This window comes from Accipiter gentilis, chromosome 1, assembly GCF_929443795.1.
Source record: "Accipiter gentilis chromosome 1, bAccGen1.1, whole genome shotgun sequence".
NCBI lineage: Eukaryota > Metazoa > Chordata > Aves > Accipitriformes > Accipitridae > Astur > Astur gentilis.
In genome coordinates, this window is record NC_064880.1 from 34,342,631 (window position 1) to 34,367,037 (window position 24,407).

At 39.0% G+C, this 24,407-nt stretch overlaps 1 protein-coding gene across 1 annotated transcript in view; it reads right to left on the bottom strand.

Moving 5' to 3' along the window:
• Positions 1 to 10,045: 10,045 nt before the first annotated feature.
• The window catches only part of SCN2A (sodium voltage-gated channel alpha subunit 2), a 79,193-nt gene continuing 64,831 nt past the window's right edge, over positions 10,046 to 24,407 (bottom strand). The window contains exons 21-27 of the mRNA XM_049805601.1: positions 24,111 to 24,233; positions 19,037 to 19,318; positions 18,430 to 18,483; positions 17,216 to 17,353; positions 15,988 to 16,092; positions 14,641 to 14,911; positions 10,046 to 13,345 (exon numbers count right to left, since the gene is read on the bottom strand). Of these exons, the coding sequence (XP_049661558.1) occupies positions 12,150 to 13,345; positions 14,641 to 14,911; positions 15,988 to 16,092; positions 17,216 to 17,353; positions 18,430 to 18,483; positions 19,037 to 19,318; positions 24,111 to 24,233 (2,169 nt within the window). The 3' untranslated portion in view covers positions 10,046 to 12,149. The remainder of the gene's footprint in view (positions 13,346 to 14,640; positions 14,912 to 15,987; positions 16,093 to 17,215; positions 17,354 to 18,429; positions 18,484 to 19,036; positions 19,319 to 24,110; positions 24,234 to 24,407) is intronic.

Below are 24,407 nucleotides of genomic sequence, written 5' to 3' on the forward strand. Positions count from 1 at the left end.
TTATTCTTACATTTAATCCACACTGCATTCTGGAGACAAAAGTAGGGATTTTCTTTAAAATCCCTGCTCATAAGGGAGGTACCACAATCATCAAAGAACTACTCAGGGACAACATTAGTTCAGCGTGATCATGCACTGACACCTAGTGAATACTTGCAGTTAAGAAACCCCGTTGCTTATCTTCTCATTGCCCATGCAGGACAAATGTTACCAATGTGTTTATGCTGACAAGATGTTTCACATACAGACTATGTTTCCCTTCTTCTAATTAGAGACACATTAGGACGTGCAGTATTTCTTGTACACAAGCACGAGAACACACATACAGCGTGCAGTATCTCACCTGCTCGGAAAAAGTGCATGTCCCTGTAAATGAGTCACACTACCTCATTTTATTTTTCATCCATAACGACAGCCTAGTGACTAGTGCACAGTGTGTCAATGAGACCAACCAGACAAACAAGTTCTCAGAGACTGAGATGTATTTTGCAAACCTCCATCTCCACTCAGGGAGTCAGCTGGCTCTACACACAGCACATTTGTTTTGTTTCCATTATGTAGCAGATGGTGATGGACATGATCTGAAAAGCCCTTAAACATGAACAGCACACGCTGAGGAACAGTGGAGACGGCAACCAGAGGATTTATAGCTGAGAACAATCTGGGGTCAGCGATTATGTCACCGCATTGTCACTCTTCCTAATGCGTCTCAACAGAGACGCAGAAGCTAGCTGTTTGACCTATTCATCCAGCTTCATGCAGAATCACCAGCCCCACATCCTCCCCATATACAATGGAAAACATCTGACATTGCAACTCACAACTCTTCTTATTCTTTAATTGCATTTAAGGGATCCCTTCTCCTAAACTAACACATTCCTCAAGCATAAAGCCCAAGCTAGCAACTGTATTTTCTCTTGATTTCTCAGGGAGCACTGAACAAATTATGCAGTGAAAAACTGCACTGCCTAGTATTACAAGCAAAGACAGAAAAAACAAGTATCAAAATAAACCTTCAAGCTCTTACAAATGGGTTGAGGTTGCGTTGGGAGGCAGGGGAGGAGGTGGTGTACAATACACTGCCAGATGCTATCAGCTGCTGTAAATCTTTGCAGACCCATGTTCAAAATTCTAGTTTTCATGCCTCGATTTTCTTGAATTCCCAAACATAAGGATGCTCCAGAATCACATACAGCATTCTGAATGATACACTACTGCAGGCTACAAGCTTTTTTTCAACATTAGCACTGAACTGACTTGAAAGTTGTTCTTCATGAGAACAGTGACACAGAGGTCTAAACTACATGCACCTACCCTGTTCAATCCTTCTCCTGGAAGACTACAGCAGGGGGAGGGGGGGGGGAGTGGAAAGAAAAAATAAAAATTAAGTCATCTCAGAACTTCTAGCTTTACTTAAGAAATCTCATCTGCATCCAGGGTATTCATGCCTGGGTATGGGTGATAAACTCAGTTTCTCTCTCATGTATATGTAACTAACTTTGTCACAGCTATCATATACACAGGTGATAGCACTAGTGAAAAACCTTTTACAAACAGGTATTTGAATGAAGTTATCACCTAAATACTAGGTTGCTCTGCTCCTGTACAATACTTCTCCAGCAGAACTGCATGTCTGTGGATGAGTAGCTTCAGTTGCAGAGATCAATGTGGTGGTTTTTCATTTTCATGATTCCATAATAATCCTACCATATGTGTCTGGTGATAGTGGCAGGGGGAGACAGGGCTCTCCCACCCCAAAACACATGAAGGCCACTGGCAGCAGACTTTACATTCCAAAGTTGTTTTTAACGTATCTCTAAATTGCCTTTCAGATGTCATGAAGGTATCTTCTTTAGATGTACTATTCAGAGGCTTTTACAACAGAAATAGTAATTGCCTAGTTTACCTATACTGTTTGTTTCAGTAACAACTTCATTCCCATTTCCTTTTTTACTAGTTACAAAAAAAAAAAAAAAAAACCCACCCCAAAACCAAAACAAACAAACAAAAAACCCAAACCAAAACAAAACAAAAATCCCCAAACCCCCACCCAAACTAAACTAGCAGGGGTATGGAGGGAACTCAACAAATCTGAAGTGGCTTCTTTTTGGGGAATGAGTGCTCGAAAATAAAAACAAAAACAACAACACAGAAAACCTATCTAATTTAGAAAAAATGACCCATGCCCTAGGCATAGTTACTCTATCAAGGCTTCTCCCATAACTATTTCGTTCAGGATACATCCCATACCACCCATGTATTCATCTGAGAAGCTGAAGAATATACACACACACACAAAACCACACAAGATTATTGCCACTGTTAACAAATTTTAGTTTGTGAATCAGGTAAGATATTTTGAGATTCTTTCGTTAAAATGTGTTAAGTCCATTAAGAAGTATTTTATGCATCTTGGAAACATGTCCAAGCCAAAGTAAACATTAGCAGAAGCCAATGCAAATCCTGAGCAACTTTAACTCTCATTACTTTTATATGCATATACAACGTTCACAAATACATACACATACAAATTTATATGCATATACAATGGCCTCCTGTTTGTCAAGACTCCGCCAGGAAGATGACACGTTTTCCATGCTATCACTACAGTAAGCCTTTACAAATTTTCCACCACCTCTTATACCAAGTCAAAAACTAGAACAGGTAACTGTATTCTAGTCAAATAGGAATTCACATTTATGTGTAATCTTATGGGTAAAACACAGATTATTAAGGGGAGGGATGGGAGGGGGGACAGCAGGGTGCCTGATCAGCTTTCATAGATCAGAATTTCTTCTGCAATAAAGAAAATTTATACCCTCTCAAACCATATACAGTATTCTGCTTTGCAGATCAAAAATCCTTGTTGCCATGGGAACTGCAAAAAAAAGCCAGTCATGACATAGCAAGGCTATAACAGAAACGCGTCTGCTTGGAAATTACCAGTAGTCCAGGGTTTTGTATCAAAAATGCTTGGGTATTTTCAACCTGAAACCAAAACACTTCCTCTAATCTTACTTCCAAACTATCCATCCACAAACATTTTGCAAATTTTCACTAAAACCTGCTCAATTACATACATTGTCTATACACAACAAGGTAAGCAAATTAGTGTTTAAGATGTACTGTATACAATGCAAGAATACCAACTTGTATATATGTTCTTTCCAGATACACTTGGTACCAAGTGTGCAGTGATGATTTACATTGCTCAGTCCCTCTACACATAGGACAATAAACATCTTTCCAAAAAAAGAAAAAAAACCTAAAGCACTCGAAAGGACACAAAAAAGAGAATGTTGCATAAGACAGACTGTAAAAAGCAAGATTTATAATGCAGTGGTTTAAAACAGTATTTCAAGGTCAGTTATACGTGCAATTTGCCCTTTGTATCTGTGTTCTCACCAGGTAACAAAAACTAACATTTGATTACTGAAATAGAATATCATGCCTTTTGAGAAGACTGTTGGCACTTCAAAGCAAAGTGGAAAACCAGTGTCAAACCTAGAGTCATGCAATTCCCACCTGAACACAAACAGTTCCCAGAAGTGTGAATAAAAAAACCCAAGCACGCTGATCAAAGGATCCATATAACAACATGGAATTCATACTATCAAACACACCCTTTTCAGCACCCCGTTATAACCTTACAGAAGTGCTAGATTTATTTTCCTGTCAAATATGTATATGATATAAAACGTCTTGAGAACACCACATGAAAAGTACTGCATAAAATGCTGTTGAAACGTTGTGACCTCTAGGCCATATGCTGATTTGTAACACAGCAAGGAAGTTGGGAAGAACCCTGGAGAAAACAGTTTTGCAGACCAGTATTGGCAAAAATTGCTTTTGCGCATCAAAGCAGTCTCAATATACATTTTAAATACATTTTTCATTTAACATTATAGCTACTTAAGTATCAGATTATGACAAACTACTTTAAAAAGAAACCTTGGAAACCATGTACAAGTCTTATCTGCAGAGTGATTCATGGTTCCAGATGGCTCTGCAAAACCGTTAATTAGGAAATACATTCTTTCTTATCTGTTCTTAAATACATACTTTTTTATCTGTTCTAACAACACTTGCTTATCAGACAGCACATAATACAGAATGTAGTACCACTGGAACCAATTAGTTTTGATTAAGTCTTCATTTCATCCCCCTCCCCAGAGAGCAGATTAGGGCAGCTACCTACAATTTAGCCATGCCCACTCTCCTTTTTGACTTAGCCTGCATACCCTGGCACAGAACTGCACAGGTCTTGTGACATGCTCGGACAAATCATCAAATAATTGAGGATATTCAGAGTAATGGAAGGCACTTCCAGAGGAGAGTGTAGTCACCTGGGAAACGCAACAGGCTTTTTTTTTTTTTTTTTTTTTAAACCTGTCAAAGCCATACAGTAAACAGGATGATGGTGTTGGGGGGGGGGGGCGGGGAAGGTGATACCCGCATCTTTATTATGGCTTACAAAAATGGCAAATGTATTTAAAATGGGCACAAGAAGTCAAGCAAATTACAACAACGTGTGCAATACTTTTAAAGGTAAAATTTTATATTCAGAATAGTGTGGCATTATTCATTTAAAAAGTTTTTAGAATTAGCAAATACAAGTATCTTTTCCTCAGAGGTGACTGGTGAGGAAAAAGGGCTATGGAGTAAGAAAGGAACTCATATAATACAACAAGGTATACTACAAATAGTCAAAAAATGCAGGAAAATATTTAATCTTCTAGATCATTTTACCTGCATATATCAGTCCTTAACACTGCATCTATTTGATGAGTCATTATTTCACTAATACAGATGCTCTGCGTTTCCCAGATTCATACAAATGTTAGGCAGACATCTTCGCTGCCAGGGACATCCAACTCTCCTGGTCCTCTGGCTCACTGTTTCTCTAAATTAGTCACCATTAAGCACTTGTAGAAGGGTCCCTGTTTATATTTAGCTATTTAGAAAAGAAACCAAACCACAGTTCAGCCCCATTCACACACCACCACCACCCCCCACTCTGAACAAACAGATTGATGTATTACATCAGTGCTGTAACATCTGTCTGTGGTTAAAGGGAGCTTCTACTTCTACTGCTGTTCCATCAGTGTGACAAATACCAAACCAGGCTGTATTCTGATCTGTAGCCTCTCTGTGAAGCCATCTGTTTCCAAAGTACAACAATTTACAATAGTGGATGTGTGTTGTAACAACACAGTTACAACCTCCCGCAGTTGCTTATTCTGCCCCCCCCCCCCCCCCCCGCCATTGCTATGCAATCACAAAGGCAGGAAATAGTTTTAAATTGTCATTAGAACAACCTGACAGAATCCCAAATCTGAACAGTAAGGCACAAGACACATAACAATAAATTCACAGTAAGGTAACACTGCACCCTGCAAACACTTCTCAGTCTATTACGCAAGTAGAGGGTCCCCACAGAGTGAAGGAGCCAGCCTACTTCAAGTGCTTTTATATTCTAGAAATCTGAGACTACCTAACTCAAAATTACAAATAGATTTCTCTAGGTTCAACCAAACTTACACAACATACTGCAGAAAGTTCTGTGTATTTCATGATAAAAATCTAGCTAGATCTAAAGAGCTCCATCTCAGATACCTAAGAACACTTTAAAATAAAGGATGCTTGGTCACAGAGATAAATAGAAACTATCTCTCCGAGTTCTCTGGTTTTCCTGCTCTTTATTGCATTCTCCATCTTAAACCAATGATAGGTGAGATTTTTAGTGACTTGCCCTCAACTAGTGAGGTATGTTGCTGGGCTAGCCTGTAACTATGCTTCATACAACAAACACAAAAATAACGTAAAACAAAAACCACAGATAAGAACAGGCATACAGAAAGGGCAGATCTCTCCTTACAGTCAATTTTTAAAAGCAGCATTTTAGAGATTACTATAGCTTGCTTTCCTCTACCAAGACTAAACAGCACAGAAGTCGTCCTGGAGTCACTCTAGCATCTGTGCCCTGCTGTCTTTATTTACTTTACCGCTTCCTAGAGTAAATACATTAAAATTTACAAACTTCTTAGAGCTTTATTTTTTCCACACATACTATGTAAAGAATCCATTCTCCAGTTTGCACACTGATGAAACACAGGTGACAAACGTGGATGTGCAATCATTTGTGGTGGACTTTAGTTAACAAATCTTCCCCCAGTAACACACATCCTCACTCAGAACGCTGCAAAATCAGGTAGGTACCATTCACCACTATGAGTAAAAGAACACGGGAAAAGAAACCGTGCACGCCTCTCATCCTGAAGCAACCTGTTTATTCTTCAGCTCTACTAGTCTTCATCAGCCACTGCCCCTGCCCAACAGTTTGTCTTTCTTGCCTACTTAAGACCAGAAGGTGTTTCAGGCAAAGAAAGAACTGGTGGTATACGTCGCTCCAGAGCTCGCTGCGCTAAGCGGATTTATAACATAGTTTCTCACGCAGGACTAGCAGAGTCTTGCAGCAGCACAGGATTTATCCAGAACCACAGAGTACGCAGAAACCCCATGAAACACTTCGCTTCTATTCCGCTACGCCAGCAGACAGCTGTGGCCACGCCGGCCATCACCGGCCGCCCTCACACCGTCACCGCCGCCAGCACCTGTGCAGCGAGGCGGGCAGGCTGGGACACGCACCTGCAGGCCAGCCCTCCTGTTCCCCAGTCTGGCCCAGACCCACCTCCACCAAGGTGCCCTGAGCCGCTGGGCACAGCTGGGAGCCAAGGTGCTGCGGCTCCGGCGGTGCCTGGGGGCAGCTGAAACCTATGGAGCCCTACAGGGGTGCCACAGGCCACCTCACCTCACCCCCGTACGCCTCAGGTGTCAGAAACGCCAGGAGAAGGGCAGACGGTTTCATAGGCGAGGATCCAGTAAGTCTCCGATTTGCAGACAACTGCTCTGTCGGGGCAACTTACAAACCCACGTACTAGCGGAGTTCGCTCTCCGCCTCACCAAGAAACGCCCCGGCTCCTAGGCTAACAACGGGTGCATCTCTGCTCCGCAGCCTCCTCCGCGCTCAGGAACGCCCAACGCGTTTACGGGTCCTCGCCCGAAAAACGGGCGCTCCAGCTAATCCTGCCACCGCCTAGGTTAATCGGTCCTGCGCCGGCAGCTGCGAGTAACGCGACTAACGGGAACGCCTGCCCGCCGCCCTCCGTCGCCGGCGGAGAGCCCTGCGAGCGGCGCTTCCCGCGCTCCGGCGCCGGGTCACGCCGAGCGGCTCCCCGAGGCCGCCGCCTCCCCCGCGCCGCCCTCACCTGCCGCCGGGCCGGGGCCGGGGCCGGGGCCGGGGCCGAGGCCGAGGCCGCCGCTCGCCACCTCCCCGGGGCCGCCCGCACCAGCCGTTAGACGGGGGCCGCCGCGCGCCACCTCCGCCAGCCGTTGGGCCGGGGCCGCCGCGCGCCCGCCGCGGGCCGCCCGCAGCCGTGCCGCGCGGCCCCCGCCTCCCGCCCGGAGCTCGCTGGCTCCCCCTCGAAATCGCCCCCCTCTCCCCTCTCCCCTCCCCCCCCCCCCCCCCTACCCCGCGGTCCGCCTTTCCCCGCGCTCCCCTCACCTGTCCCCGGCGGCTGCGGACGCGGGCGGGTCCCGAGGCGCCCGATGGCCGCCGGTGCTCGCAGCGGGCGCGCGCTCGCTACCTCTACCTGCCCGCCGGGGAGACGGCCCCCACCCGCCGCTCCATGCCGCGCTCCGCCGCGCCTGCCGTCCGAGCGGACGATGGGGCGGCGCTGGCCGAGGCGCACCGCGCGGAGCGGCCGGGGAGCGGCGCTCTGCCCCAACCCGGCGGGGCCCGCTGAGCCCGCTCCGCAGCAGCCGCCCGCGGGAGTCGCGTCCCGGCAGGCCCCGGGGAAGAGGCCGGCGGCCGCCGCTCGGTCTGCGCCGCACGCCTCCCCGGCGGGGGGGAGCGGGGGCTCGGGAGAGCCCGGGGTGGCGGAGCGCTCGCTGCGGCTTCGCAAAAAGCAGCAGCAAGGGGCCGGCCGGCAGGGCCGGTCGAGCGGTCGTTTCTCGCGTACCTCAGTCCGGCCCCCCCCTTGCCGCAGAGGGCGGGAGGGAGCGAGGGTCCTTCCGTAACCCGGCGGGTAAAATGCAGGAGATGGCTGTGGTGAATAAACCTGTGCGCCATTGGTTTCCAGTGTGTTAGCAGGCGGTTTTAGTAGATCTACAGATACGTTTTTAGAGGGGAGGGGGGGAGGAGAACCCAAACAAAAACATGCCTGCTTGTCAGTTTTGAGGTACTTAATGATGTTTTTTATCTGTCCTAGGCTGCTGTTAAGTATAAATCCCTGCAAGAAGCATACTGATTATTTTCTGAGTGGTCTAATTCATACAAATGTATTCTATGCCTCTGCATTTTCTTTGATACCTTGCCCTCCACAAAACTAACCAGCCAGCCGTAACTTTGGTCCTTAACTTACAAAATTTCAGATTCTGTCATCTCTTTGTAGCTTAGACCCTACCCTGACAACTGTTTTTTCATAGGCAGAGGTAAAAAATCTCATTGCAACACTGTGGTCTAAGCGCTTGCTACATTAGTATAGCAACACTCACTTTTGGAGTAAACAACCTCAACGGAGCGTTGGTGGTTGAAAACTGTGGAGAGAAGAGATGAGAGGCACCATCCTACAGCTCCATTTAGAAGCTTTTCTGCTGGGGTCCACACCCAAAGCTAAGACTTCTGCATCACATACACGATTGGGTATGCCTGGTTTTCCTGAGGGTCTACAGAGATAGGTGTCTGCACACCTATGATGATTATTGGAGTTCCTGCATGTTTTCCTTAGCTTTTAATTTGTTCAGTGTATCCTATCTTCAAGGCAATACTTTACAACAGAGAAAATTTCTTTTTAGAAATAGCACTCAAATGTGATTGCTACCCAAAAATTTGGCTCTCTTGCTTTCAGTGTTGCAAATGCTGTTTTATTCAGAACCAGCTGTAGCATGTTTTACAGGATCAGAGATGACTTTGCAACAATATAAATGAAATACCATTTTAATGCATTGAGAAGATAGTGGTATGTCATAGTCAAAAGAAAGCCTAATGACAATTTCTTGTCCCTCAGTTTTTCAGGAAACTGCTTTGTGTCTCAAAGTATAGGAAGCCCTGCTAGGGGAAAAAGAAATCCCTTGATACCAGGCATTTTTCCAACATACTTCCAAACATCGCATGGGGGATTCTGTAAAGTGGAGATAGATTAGGTAATTTTCATTACAAGACTGACACAATAAATACTTACTTATATTATTTGCCCCCAAATTCAAAATACTTCTCAGTTCCACTTTTGCAATGCCTGTTCTCCACCTACCTCCTGTATTCTGCTGTCAATCAGCCCTTCCACAGGCACCTACGCATCACTTGATGTGTACGCCAGCTCACTGACAGTGAAAAATACTGTCTGTAAATTCACCATAGAAGTTTAAAATTACAGTATTTTTCACATTGTAATTGCATTCAGCACCCTAAGACTAAAAAAAAACCCCTATGAATTTGATGCTTTACTAAAACCTTCAGCAGTTTCTGCTGACTTCCATCCCTCATGTCCTAAAAGCAAAATAATAACTTATATTTTACAAATTATGTAGTAAACAACATTTTTCTTAAAACACAAAGATAATTCTTCACGTCAAATGTAAAATATCATTGAAATTATACATAGTGGTTTGCAGCTTTCATAGCTAGACAATGTCTTTAACATCTTTTTTTCTAGTGGTCTCAGAATACCTGACATGAAAAAGTGGGCGTCATGTACACATAATCATTATCCTAATAAAGAATAGTTTTAAATAGTATTAATAACCTGAAGAGTATAAGTGCAAATCATATGAAAGATCTTTCTGAAAGCGTAGGGCTTTAGTATTTTACTCTTCACAAATCTATTATTATAATGAGTTTTAATCACTACTCCTTATTTCTATCACTTTATAAATTAATATTTTATTTTCATAGCACCTCTTGATAGCCAATAGTTTCTAGTGGTGAAAACAAAGACAGAACAATTAAATACAATAAAAAATGAAGTCTTTATTCTTTTGGCTCAACCGTAATGTGGTTTACTGTTCTTTATGGTAATAGCATTTTCCTGCATGCAGTTCACCGACACACAAGTCAATATTTTTGTAAAAGGAGGAGTCAACATTGAATTTTTGCTTGTGTAAGAAACACAAAATGTCCTGATGTGATCAATTATACAAGTTTGCTATTTAATTCCTGTGGAAAAAAAAATTGTGGATCCCATATTATATTTAGAACAGTTCTAGTGCAGCATGAATCAACAAGAATAAGAATAGTCTATGTAAACAAACACCGGTAAAGATTTAATGAATAAAAAGACTACCTTGAAACTTCTGATGCAGGCAGTGCTAGAATTTTAAACAAATCTTCCCCACCACATTTCAATTACAAGTTATATCTATTTGGAAGCAAGTGCATTTTGGACTCAGTTTGAAACTTATTTCACATTAAAATATGTGCAAAAATACAGTACTAATAAAAAAGCAGAAACCTAAAGCTACCCCATTCTTTCCTTTGTTTCTTATTTTGTGAAGTTCTTGAATTAAAAAGTGCTATGGATAGAAAGTAACAAAAGTGACAGTGACATCAACCTGAAGATAATTCTCATTTCTTATTTTATGTACAAAATGCTGAAAAATAAAATAAAATGGTATTTTTTACAATATTTATATTTTCTTAGAAAATTCTATCCATGTATTTTTCAACAGATTAAGCAGTTTGCAACATACCCTGTACAGTCTGACTATACACCGTACAGTAGTCACTTAAAGTTTTAGAATGCAAAGCAAGAAGCTCTTAAATAGCTGCAAACTATTGCTTGATGTCATGACAGAATGATGGCCAATTGAACAATTTGTTTCACTTAACCACTGAGATATGGCTTCCCATATTAGACTTTTAACAGTGGAAGGAGTAAAATTACAGCAGCAAAGGCAAGATAAACATGCATCGGTGATAGCTTCCAAACTATCTATAATGGTACAGAATACTTCATATTAGCTGTTGAAAGCTTGCAAACTACACTTACTGTGGTACATATTTGATGCAATAAATATTGTGCACAGGTCATTATTTGTTTGCTCAAACATGCACCACGGGATAAAATAACTATTTACATAGACGGTACTTTTTTAATCAACACATACAATGTCAATCTTGCTGAGAGCAGAAGATGGCTAAACGATACTGCAGGGTGAGGCAGAACAACTTCATAATCCTTAAGTTTTGTGGGTTTTTGGTAAATTCAATTTCCCAAGTTCAGGTAAGCCGTTTTCTACAGAAGAATACTTAAAAATGGACTCCATGTCCCTCAGTAAATTTTTTATGCAGAGTTCGTTCAACTACAGTTAAATGACTAATGAAAAAATAAAACATCTGTTCTATTATTGTAGACTCTATGGGACTTTACAGGCACATTAAGATTTGTCTGGATGAGATACTAGATGGATACTGTTGTTAAAGCACCTCAAAATATAGAGCCACCCTGAAACATGGAAGCAGTCAGACTGCTGCTTTGTGCGACGTCATGTTTTTCCATGCATGAACTACAAGTGCAGCATGCCTTCATGCAAATCACTTCTGTCTGTACATTATAGAGAATCCGAGAGTAGAACACCTGGTTCTCATACCCCTTTCCCCAACATAAAACCCATTTACAAAAATAGTCACATATAATAGTAAACAACTTGTGAATTAAAAAATGATAAGTTCACCAACACTGATTTTTGTAAAAATATGGCAAATGTGGCTGTTGAAATGCAAACAGTGGATACAATTTTTGTACTGTGTGTTTCATGTTAAACGCAGAGATTCATACGTTCGCACCTTTTTTTTTTTTAACTGGTCCCTACAATCTGATTGGCCATTTTATCTTCTCTTCAGCAGTGTCAGCTGGTAATAAAAACAACAACCTCCTGTCAAGATGTTACCCTGTTTTACAGAGTTGCGGTTTGATGACGAGGGGTCACTGTCTTGTTATAGGCACTGACCTTTTATATATATATATATAATTATATATATATTTATATATGTAAAAACTGTCAGTTTGGCATGTACCTCCTACAGGAGTCCTGTTGACACAAATACATACTTTCTCAGGCTGTAAACAGTTTATCACAAACAGAATTCTGTGTTACTTTTTACTTTCCCTGCTGTCTTTACCTTTATCTTCTTTTTCTGATTTGTCTTTTTCATATTTATCCTTGTCTGGCTTTGTTACACTATCATAGGATGGTGGGGAGGTTGTGGAGGGGGTCATATCTGTTTTTTCTGGAGTAGAGTTCTCATTTAGTTTATCCATAATCATATCTTCTTTCATGGGCAGATCGTCCTCATCTTTACCTTTATCCTGATTAAATATACATGACACTTTTTTGACTTTTTGCCTTAAAAGATGACGTCTGAAAGCACGCTGAATAATGACAGCAGATACCTCCTCCTGTTTGCGTTTTAATGTGGTTGTGATTGGTTCATAGGAGACTTTTGAAGGATTGGCTGCCATAAACCGATCTTCCATCTGTATTCTGAGGGCATCCATCTCCCCACTTTCCCCCAAAACACGCTTTGTGAAAGCAAACAAGATGTCAAGGCAGTGAATTCTGTCGCCGCTTACCATGGGCAGATCCATTGCAATAAGCTGGACTTTGTTTGGTTTTGCTATAAGAAGAGGAGGATCTAATGAAGCTGCAAAATCTGATAGCTTACTGAACTCTATGAACTGTGTTGCATCGGGATCAAACTTCTCCCAGACTTCATAGAACATCTCAAAGTCATCCTCGCTCAAGGGTTCAGCACTTTCTTCAGTAGCAACACTGAAGTTCTCCAAAATCACAGCAATGTACATGTTCACCACCACCAGAAATGATATGATAATGTAGCTGACAAAGAAGAAAATCCCAACGGAAGGGTTGCCGCAGTCGCCTTTAACGGAGCTCCCCGGATGATCTTTATGGGGATCACAGTCTGGCTCCCCACTGTTAAGAATTGGGGCTAGCAAACCATCCCAGCCAGCAGATGTGGTAATTTGAAATAGGCAGATCATGCTGTTGCCAAACGTTTCAAAGTTGAACATGTCATCAATACCAACTTCCCGCTTAACATAGGCAAAGTTGGACATGCCAAATATCGCATAGATAAACATGACCAGGAACAGCAGCAGACCAATGTTGAACAGAGCAGGAAGAGACATCATCAAAGCGAAGAGCAGAGTGCGGATTCCCTTAGCGCCTTTAATGAGACGCAGGATTCGACCGATTCTGGCAAGTCGGATGACTCTGAATAGTGTGGGGGACACAAAATATTTCTCAATCATCTCAGCTAAGAACATACCTGTTGAAAAACAAATTAATAAAGAATATTATTAGATTTAAAAGCCACTGCTGAAGATTTATCCTACAAACACTGTAGAACTTTAAGAAGAATAGGATATTTAAACAGATTTTAGAAATTAGCCATTCAGTTGTTTTTACAAAACCTTTACAGTTTGGTATGTTTTGGAAACCCATAAATCGCAATAGAAATTCTAAAGTAATTTGCAGGGTAATGAAAAAAACCCTACATCAATGACATTTCTCAGTGTTAATTGTATGACTAACTATGCAAAAAGACACACAAATACACAAAATCAATCTTTTTCAGGACAAATTGATAACTAGTGTATGAAGACTAGCAAATGCTGAGACCAGAAGAATAGCTTTCTGTTTAACTGTAACAAAAATAATTTCAGTTAGTCTGAAGAAAGATCATATTCATAGTAGTATTAAAATGCCACGTAATCAAGTTATGGTATTCAAAGAAAATATGTATGTTTGAAGGAAACTGCAACTTCTTAATCACATGTGAAATGACATGACTACAAGTTTAGTATTAATGGCACAGCAATTCCAAACATAAACAAACTGATAATAAAAAGGCTTCTTAGAACTCACTGAAGAGTAGAAGAATTGAGCATTATATTATGTGCCTCAAAGCAGAAAAATAACTACATCCTGTTTCCATAAAAAAATGGCAAACCCAGTTTGCATATTAAGGAGTTCTGAGAAGTTAAAATGACAGAATTTTTACACAAGTTCTTTCAGGTTTTCTGCTCTAGATAAAGCAAAGATTAGTGGAACCGTGTATTTATTACTACATCTGCTTCACCTCTGCTTCTCTGGTTGCTCACTCTAGCTCAGGCATAAAACCTCCCAGGATCAAACAAAACTCTGAAGTAAGCTGAGGGTTTTACCCTGCTGTCTGGTGTGCTTGCATGCTAGAACAACAGTCTCACAGATTTTGCTCTTGGATTTTGGATTGCTGGACTCTTTTCCTGCAACTGCCACTGTTAGTTTATATCAAAATTGCCTTTCATATATGGGTTTCTTTCTACACTGCGGAATTTCTACTGAATTCAGAATAAAGATCTAATTTCAACTAATAGAAAAGTGAGAGTGTGTGAAACCTATTGCTAAAAAAATTACCATACTGTTCAATTATTTTATGGATAATATGAAATCAGAAGAAAGAGAAATGGTGGTCAGACTTTCTAGTGACAATGTTGATCCAAAATATAAATAGACTTTACATGCCAAAAATGTTTCCGTTTCCACAGAATTAGCCATTTCATAAAAATGAATTGTTCTTACCTACTATGGAGAGAATGACAACCACAAAATCAAAAATATTCCAGCCTATAGTGAAGTAGTAATGGCGAAGTGAAATCAATTTCAGGACACATTCTCCAGTGAAAAGTACAATAAATACCAGGTTAATCCAATATAAAATGTTTTCCATGTCTTCACTCTGATCATCTGTTTCTACCATCATTGTGACCATGTTAAGGCAGATAAGTATCATGATGCTGATATCAAATGCTTGTTTTGTTACAAAATCAAAGACCATGCCTTGGAATTTGTTCTGGGGGGGGAAAATAAGATTCATTAGAATATGCATTAGGTGAAATTTCTTTTTCAAAATTGTTAGAAATTATTGAAATCTAGTATGAAGGGATTTCATGTTCTCCATGAAGTTCTCCATTGTTGTGAATTTTCCAGTTTGTACATGTAAACACAAATTAAATAGAAATGCAACTACTGTGTTTATAAGCTTTGAAGGGATGATTTCAAATTATGCATGGTGCATTTTTTTTTAAAGTTGCAAAGGAGACTTTGCCACCCTGAACCAGTTCACTGTAACCTTTTGTGACACAAACTATTAACTGAACACTTAGTTTGGCAGAATTTGATAAAAACTAAGTGGGGGGGTTAGAACGTAAGCAGGCTGAGAGTTAATAGCACTTTATTTGTCAGAAAACTTACAAAGTTTTTGAGCCCCAAGTTCAGTGCTTTTCATGCCACCAAAATAGCCTTTAAAATAATATCTTCCATTTTTCAGCAACAGAGAATTTACTGATGGCTGGACTGGCCTGGCCACTGAAGCAGGTTCCACAATCCAAAGCAGAACTGCAGAGATGGAATCACTCTCTGCCCCAGCCAAACCCTGCTCTGTAGTGCTAGGGTAGCCCTGCTCAGGAGAGAAAACCATTGTATGGATTGTGCAACAGGAATGTGAGGGGCAAAAGGCCTTTTTTTCAGGCAATGATATGGTAGCTTGCCCCCATACAACAGTTTCAGAGTCTTCCTCGATGATTGAAAAGGCCTGTGCCCTAAGGCTTTCACATATTTTGACAAATACACTGCCACATTTAATTCTAGGTTCTAGTGAAACCAGTGTTTTGAAAAAATGCCACATAAAATGTCATTGCCATCAGCAGAGAGAAAATGGGGGGGGTGGGGGTGGGGGGGTGGGGGAGGAAAGGGAAGAGTGTTCCATATGCGGACTACAAAAGAGAAAAGAATTGGATTTCAGATGAACAAGGCTTTTCTTATATCACTTGGGTTTTTAGCTTACAACTTAATTCAGCCTAAGGCCTAATTGAAACAATACCATTTTTAAATAAATGTAAAAATAACAGAAAATATTTTTATTCTTACTGCTGGTCGAGGTATAGGCTTTTGTGGTTTCTTTGAACCCAATTTTTTCATTGCATTGTAGTATTTCTTCTGTTCTTCTGTCATAAAAATGTCTTGACCTCCAAAGTAAACCAAAGAGACAAAAACTGGTTACAATCATGTATCTCTATTGATTACTTATAAACAAAGATACTCAGCAGTAATAATCACTATTGTTCACCTTCTCATCTGCGGGAAAAGTTAAGACAGACATAAAAAAACCCTTTATCATGATTATTAGTACTTTGGTAACAGAAGAATTGCTTTACATATTCCACTCTTAATGTTTAGGGTGGTTTTTTGAGAGGCTTTTGAACTTGCATTTTTTATGGTAGACCTCTGCTTTTCACTGGGGAGAGGGGAGGTACAGAGGAAGGAGAGGTGCTTTTCCTTTGTTCTACTAAATTCCATCAGTTATTACAGAGGCACAAACTAATAAAATATTCTAATCCCCCTCTCTTGTTTTTTTTCCTTTAGAGTAAATTTTGGCAAAATTTCAGAACTAACATCTATGATACCAAAGAAGAATTAGAAGATATCCAGACAGTCACATTTCACAACCTCTTCTTCTCCCTCCACTGGGGCAGGACTTGAAGCAGGAGATCCTGGAACTACTATGCAGAATGAGTAGAAAAAAAAAGCCAATTTCTCTCCATCTCAACCCGTTACAGCACATGGATCCAACAGCACTTCCACCACTCCAATAACACTTTGTATAGCCAGATACTTTAGTTAAGTTCTGCAGCTGAACCACTGATACCTTTTAAGGCAGCATTGACGAAATACAAAGACTAAAGAGAGTACAAATAAAGATAATTCAGTGTTCATTATCAGAGTTCCGAAATCTACACTGCTGAGCTCTGAGACATGAAGGTAGTATAGCTAAGAGTTTTTATAGCTACCTTTAGCTATTTCAATGGTTAGCCTTTTTATGAGTCTATTATAGACTGAAGCCCCAAATCCACATCTTTACAAAGATGACATTCAGTATTTCACCAACCATGGACAGACATATGTTGTCATTTGTCCATTAAACCCTCATCAAGCCAAATCATAAGCTTTTATAATTTAACATATTTAATATGCAGAGCACATATTAATTTATCATAAAATGAAAAAATAATATTTTATGAATAAAGTTATTGTGTGTGGACCAAAAATAAGCATTTTTTTTTTAGCTTTCTTTTCAGAATAATGATGAAGTACTTATCTTCTTTTTCTGCTGGTTGAAATTGTCTATGATGACACCAATGAAAAGGTTCAAGGTAAAGAATGATCCAAAGATGATAAAGATGACAAAGTAAAGATACATGTACAGGTTATCTTCATACTTAGGCTGATCCAAAACCTGCAAAAAAGGCATAGAAACTAAGCCTTAGTTTAACTGTGAGCACAGAGCCAAATATCTGCTAGACAGAATTTAGGGCTCTGTCACTCTGATCTTTGCTTCTTATGGTCAAGTTCCTACATATCCATCCCACTGATCTTCAATCTATGAAGTTACATTCTTGACAAAGAACTTTGCTATCAAACTTGATATTTCATTTTAAAAAATATAACTGGCCTATATGAGCATAGAATAAATACTGAAGACACAATTGTTTTAAAACAGTATAGTACCATCTGTCTGAGTTTATAAACAACCAGAAACACCAGCTCATAAAGCTGCAAACTTTTCTGTATATCTCATGGGAGGCCCCTGATGTGGGCTTGTGGAGCTTTCACTGCTACAGGCACTTAGGAAACTGCCCTGCATTATGGAAGAGAGGCAACCAAACCATGTTTAGAGTAAGCATATATACTTGGTACAATTATGCACTTTTACCATGCTACAACAGGCTTCCAGCTGTGAGTGTAGCTTGCCAAAAAAGCTGGAGTTTTACCAGTATAGTTTATTCAGTTGTCTACTTAGAACTAGAGGACACCTTGCACCAAGGGAGCATGGGGAAGGCAAAAGCGTAAGAAAATGTACAGTCTGAGTTAAGAATAGGAACTGTGCCCTGAAGAAAGGAGTCAGGTGTCTTGCAGAGCACAGTGAAAATCTCAACTTTAAAAAAAAAAATCAGTGTTACAAAAAAATAATCTCTAAGCTGTGTATCGGTGCCTGCTTCCAAATGTAAATAATGCCTAAATACACATAATGAGAGGAGGAAAAGGCATTTCATGGCACTAGTTAAAGTCTGCTGTGGAATTGAGGAATTTTGGTCCAACTGCACCATAGAGAACATGGAAACCTTCAGGACTTCTCCTCTACTTTCTTCGTCTCTTGTATTTTTCCTATAGTTTCCATTTTCTTTAACTACAAAACTATAATAACTCCTTGTTCTCTCATTTTTACTGTTATTTCTGAAAGATGTTAAAATACATTCTTAAATCTTGGAGCTCTTACAGTCAAAACAAATGGAATCAAGGGACTATACTTACATTACGAGAATCCACAGCTGCGTACATGATATCCATCCATCCTTTAAATGTAGCCTATAAACAGAACACTGGTGTTTACCTCATGCTTTTCCTGGAAAATGGCTTGTCAGAAACATTGTTTAAGAGCTGAAGACTAAGTGTCTTGCGCGCTCATCATAAACACCAGCACAGTGCAATGTTAACAGGTGACTCTTGCCTTCTATTGTATGATTCATTCATATATAAGAATTGCAAGCAAATTCTAAGATCTGACTATAGAGGACACAGCATCTATTAAGAACTTCTATGAGTAACTTCAATTATGAGTAATATCTGATATAAAAGTTATTTTCTGTGTATAAGCAAATTAGGTGTATTTGATATAGATTCAATGCAGCTAAGGTGAATTAGGTTTGAATTATGCATTTTTTCTCATAGTTAGCATAGCCTTTACGCTTTGTATTATTGCTGTAGAGTCATGGATTTATCTCACACTTTATAATTCCAAACCAAGAAGTGAGAGACAAGATTTCTAAATGAATGAAAGAATGAAAAATTATTTTTTACTGTTACAAGTAAACAACAGAGATATAGAAAGAGAAATAGAAATTAAGGAGTGGTGACTTACTACTTGAAGCAGAGAAAGATAACCAAGGCCTACATTATCAAAGTTAACCTTCACATTCTTCCATCGGGCAGTTTCATTGTTTTTTATGAGCTCCTCACATTGACTATAGTTGTTGATTTGGCTGATATCAAATCTCTCATCAGTTGTAGTGTTAACACAGTAGTAAAATTTTCCAGCAAATAGATTTACTCCCATGATACTGAAGATTAGCCAGAATATAAGGCAAACAAGAAGCACATTCATAATGGATGGAATCGCTCCTAACAGGGCATTCACAACCACCTAGAGTACAAATAAAACCAAAGACAGACAGTGTAAGAACATAGGAACCAGTATCTTACAAATGTTTCATCAGCCTTTCTTAAATGTAACACTCTATTTTAATTCTAATATCTGTGTCACGCTTTTTTAACTGTTCAGAGTAACAAGTAAGAAAAGCAATATAAAGAGAAAATGCCAACATAATTAAAAGGAAAATCATACAAGCAGTAGCAAATTGTAGCTTTAAAGAATGTGAAAAAGAAGAACAAACAGGTAAAAAAAAAAGACAGAAAATATAAGCTTTTATTAATTTTTTTTAGAATATTTACTTAATGTATGTCTGCAAAACCATATCCATAATATTTCTCATGACTGATTGCATCAAACACAACAACCTTTTTTCTATTACATGTTTACTGGATGAACAGTCCAAGTCAATATTACTGAGCAAATTTTTAACTGAAAGTAATTTTAAGAATTCTTTTAAATAAAAGAAAACTCAGGGAAGTATGCATGTTCATTTGGATGGTTATATATAAAAAGAGAAAAGCAGACATGTTCAAACCAGGAAATCAGCTGAATATCTGAACACAGAAAAGCTGGTAGTGTTCAGGCAAGTGGCAGATAAGACTTAAAGAAAGAAGAGGCTTGATTTAATTCCCAAATGAATTTTGGGGAAAATCTGGCTTCAAGAAAGAAAAATATGAAAATGAGTTCACGTACGATGATGAGCGACGATTGAAAACATTCCAGAATGAAAATAAAATAAAGAAAATAAAATTAGGGAGAAAGTAGGTCCATTATGAATGAGAATGATTTCTTTAATGATGGAATTGATGAACTGCTAAATTAGTAAACTCCTATTTTAAATCTGTCTGTAAGTCTAACAATATAAAATTTAATAACTATGGAGCCAATTTTGCTAAAACAACTGAATCAGATCCTTAGAACCTGATGAAGATTTTGTTTTTAAAAAAATGCAGGACATGAGGTATTACATGGATGAGATTATTTATAATTCATTTAGTTTAAATGATGTAAGTACTACAGCAGATCCTCTAGCACACTATGCTATCTGTTTCTATTTGAAATACAAATATGTAGCTTAAGCCTGTAAAATATTTTGGTGTTACATTTATATCTATAATTAATAGGTTCCATAGAAACAATTACTTGTAAAATTAGTCATCTAGGTAGATCACCTTTCATTCCTTGCCATTTTACATAATAGAAAATAAAACCTTTGAATGTTAGGGTAGGTGATGAACCACTATCATGTATACCATATAGTAGACTTGGGCTGAAGGAAAGGAGAAATACTTGTTATACATTCAGGGCTCCATTCCTGCCAAAACAATACCTCTTTGGGGTGACACATACTTTGGACAATATTCAACATCCTGTAGGACTTCAATGAAATTGGTGTTATGTTAAATTTAGGAGCTGGACCAAATAGGGTTCCTTTCAATGTAAATTACTGTATGACTGTATAAAAGCACAGAATAGTGCTTCCATGCTTTTTTTTCCCACATATTTTAAATTACATGTTGTAATAAGTGTTTATTTCTAATGGAGAAATTAAAAAAAAATCAAAATAGTTTCTTACTCATACTAAAAATCTCCTTAGCAATACTAATTATAAATCAATAAGCAAAAATAATATAGCATTTTATCACTCATCGGCCAGGCAGACAGGATTCCCTGACTAATGGATAAATCTTTTCCGACTATTTCACCAGTGCTGTCTTATGTTGACAGACCTGTACTCTCAACTTTGTCAATGACATGACACTGGAAAGCCGTGAGGAGTAGTTTGACCTAAACGAATTAATAGTTTAATAATAATGCTGAATTAGTTTAAATTGCAAATCCATGAGTTCACTGATTTTAGTGGGAAGTTTGAAGGGAAGAATAAATGGTGACATAATTTTTTCCCAACTCAGGAATATTTTCCAAATATATGTTAGTTACTAGTTTTACATTATTTTTATTTAAAGTTATCTCAATTCTTCTACTTAAAAATATAAGTGGATTTGTTAATTGTAATAATATCATCCATCGGGAATAATTATTGAGATATAAAGGAATAGTTAATGAAGTGAAAATATTTGTCCTCAAGCTTTCAGTCTCATTACACCCAAGAATTCTGCTCCTCTTTCTGCTACAGCTGCAGGTCCAGTCATGTTCTTCATTCTCTAATTGCTGGATTTCTACAGCTGACCTACTTTCTCTGGTTTTAGTCTGAGTCCTGAAGCTATAGCAGGACCAGCTTGTAAAATGAATCATTTGAAGACACTCAATACATACTGTTGAGCATCACTGAAAACAGTGATCCAGACACCTCCTAGCTTCCATTAGTAGTAGGCATGTGAGAAAAGAGAGCAAGGCCTGACAGCAAGTGAAAGGAGGGAAAGCATTAGACAGACATTGAAAGCTTTGTTTACTGGTTAAAAAAAAGGTAGCATGTGCCTAGCACCATATAGCAGTGAGCGATAGTGCTTGGGGCAGAGCATAGACAGATTAATTATACTCCCACAGGCTACTTTCATGAAGTCCCAAGTGCAAATTAAAGTGTACTTCCCCTAGCAATAGTAGTGGTGGGAAGATGCAGGGGAAACATCATGTTTTCTATAGGGGCAGTGTTTTCTATTAATTATTAGTTTGGCAGGCACAAGTCCTGATCCTAGAGAACAGTATGGTGGATTAAATATTTTAGATGTGTAGAATGGTATTTCTTGCTTGTATATAGGAAGTATAATGCTCACTGGAAGTAACTTTAAGTGCCTATGCAAATATATGCACCATACTATATTGTCATATTTTCAGTTCATAGATATTAAGCACCAATGAAATCACTATGTTATAAACAGACATCTTGAATTCCCACGTATCAGATCTTAAAGTCTTCTCATACTAATTTCTTCACCAACTTGAGCTACTGTGTCTTTAAAGACATTAAGCCCGAAATTTATTACTTTAAGTAAGGCAAAATTGACTATATTCACAGGAAAATTTAAATGGTTAATTGCCTAACTAATAAAAATATAGGTCACATTTCTAGTCTGAAGTTATCCAACTACAGCCACTACTTTTTATTATATCTTTTGCTAAAGTCATATATCTCCTTATCTGGGTATTTTACAAAGAGATACAGTTAGCAGGTCAGGATCAAATCAGTAGGTAAAGTTTATACCAACATGGCAGTTATGGGATTGACAATTACCCATAAACCTTCATGACAAAGTGATTGTTTTCTTCCTTGCCACATTAAATTGCCACTTAAGCAATTTACTGTGCATCTAAAATTTGAAATATTTTGTATTCAGGTTTTTTGCTAATCATTCTCATAAAAAAACAACAGCTAATGGTTTTTTTAGCAAGATACTATTGAGGTTTTAAATAAGGCTTATAGCTGATATAAGCATCCCAAATCTTCAAATTTACTTCAGCAAAGTTCCAGAAATTTGCTGGAGGCAAGGAAGTGGTATTTTCTTTTTGAATTTATAACCTCTCATCAATGCCTGTTTCCTTTTTGGTTGAAGTCCTTTACTTTCCACATGCATAGAGCACCACATTTTCTTCAGAAGCTCACCAATTTATAGTTGACTTATAAATTTGCTAATCAGCTTACAGCCTGGGGTGCCAAAGATCAGTGATTGCAGTAGGGAGCTCACACAAGGATCCCTCTTAAATACGACAATAGGGTTTCAGCTCAGGTGCATCTGCTGATTAGATCTATGGCAATATGTCCAAGGCAGACACATGGACCTTGAAGGTGTAAGTCAGACACCTTGTGGCTGGAGCTAGAAATATCTACCATCTCCAGTTGTTGAGAAGTAGTATCAACTACTGCCCCTAAGAGAAACATTTCTAGAGCTTTCAGGTCATAGCAGAATACATAAGGTCTTTGTCCATTTCAGTGCACTAAAGCAGTGATCTAAACTAATCAATTTGACTTTGCACTGGAACAGACTGAGAGCCCAGTTGGGCAGCTGAGGGTCTCAGCTGTGGTAACTGACATGGTGATAACCCCCAAACAGCTGGGGACCGTAACTTCTCAAATAAACCCAACGCTGTAAGCAGAAGTCTTGTGATATGTTTTCAGTCTGCTCAGTGCTCTATAGATTATAATCAACATTTAAAAATCAATATGGAAAGCAGTAAGCAACCAATTTAGGCCAGAAATCATAAAACCAGCTACATCTTTGATATACTAGAAAAGTTGTCTTAAATAGAATGCAATAATTCTAATCTGAAAGAGAGATGGTATTTTAACACTGCCAATTTACTTATTAAAATAGGAATTAATTACAAAACTTTTAAACTGTAATGGAAATTCCCAATTAATATTTACAGATCATAGGTTAAAAGACATCTGATAGACTATGCATGGTATTCTATACTTGTATGAAATACACATGTGCTATATATATATGTGTGTATATGTGTACACACTTTTATGAACAAGTATTGTTTTTAAAACTGTTCTGGCTATAGCAGGATTTATTTATATGGGATAAATTCAGTTTTTTGGTAGCATTGCATAGATCCATGCAGTTGATAAATCCTGGGGCTCTCCAGGAAAATATGAAATAGGGTGAAAAGCCAAGGAGGCTAAAATAAGTGTAACAAAGTGTGCAATAACACATGAATTCATATAAGCAGATGAAGCCTTTTGCTTATATGTTAGTGATAAATGTGAAATATATAGGATGATAGTGTGGCATATCTGCATGGATTTGTCATTGATTAGTCTGCATGCATTGTTTCTGTGTACGCATGCATTATTTCAGATTCTTTCATTTTGTCTTACCCTCATCCCTTCAAATCGTGACAAGGCTCTTAGAGGTCTCAAAGCTCTTAGTGTCCTAAGGGATTTAATCGCACCAAGTTCTGAGTAGCCCAAGGCATTAGCTGTTAAGCTAACCAAAGAGACCTACACAAAAACAGAAAGGCAATAGTGCTCATTCATCTTGTATATCCTTCCGATACATATGGTGGGAATGATGTACGCCCTGAACTTCTCAAGAATATTCAAGGCTGGACCTCTTTCTCCAGGAATCCCTCTATAACGCAGAAAGATCTTTCAAGTCAGACAAAGTAGAATAAA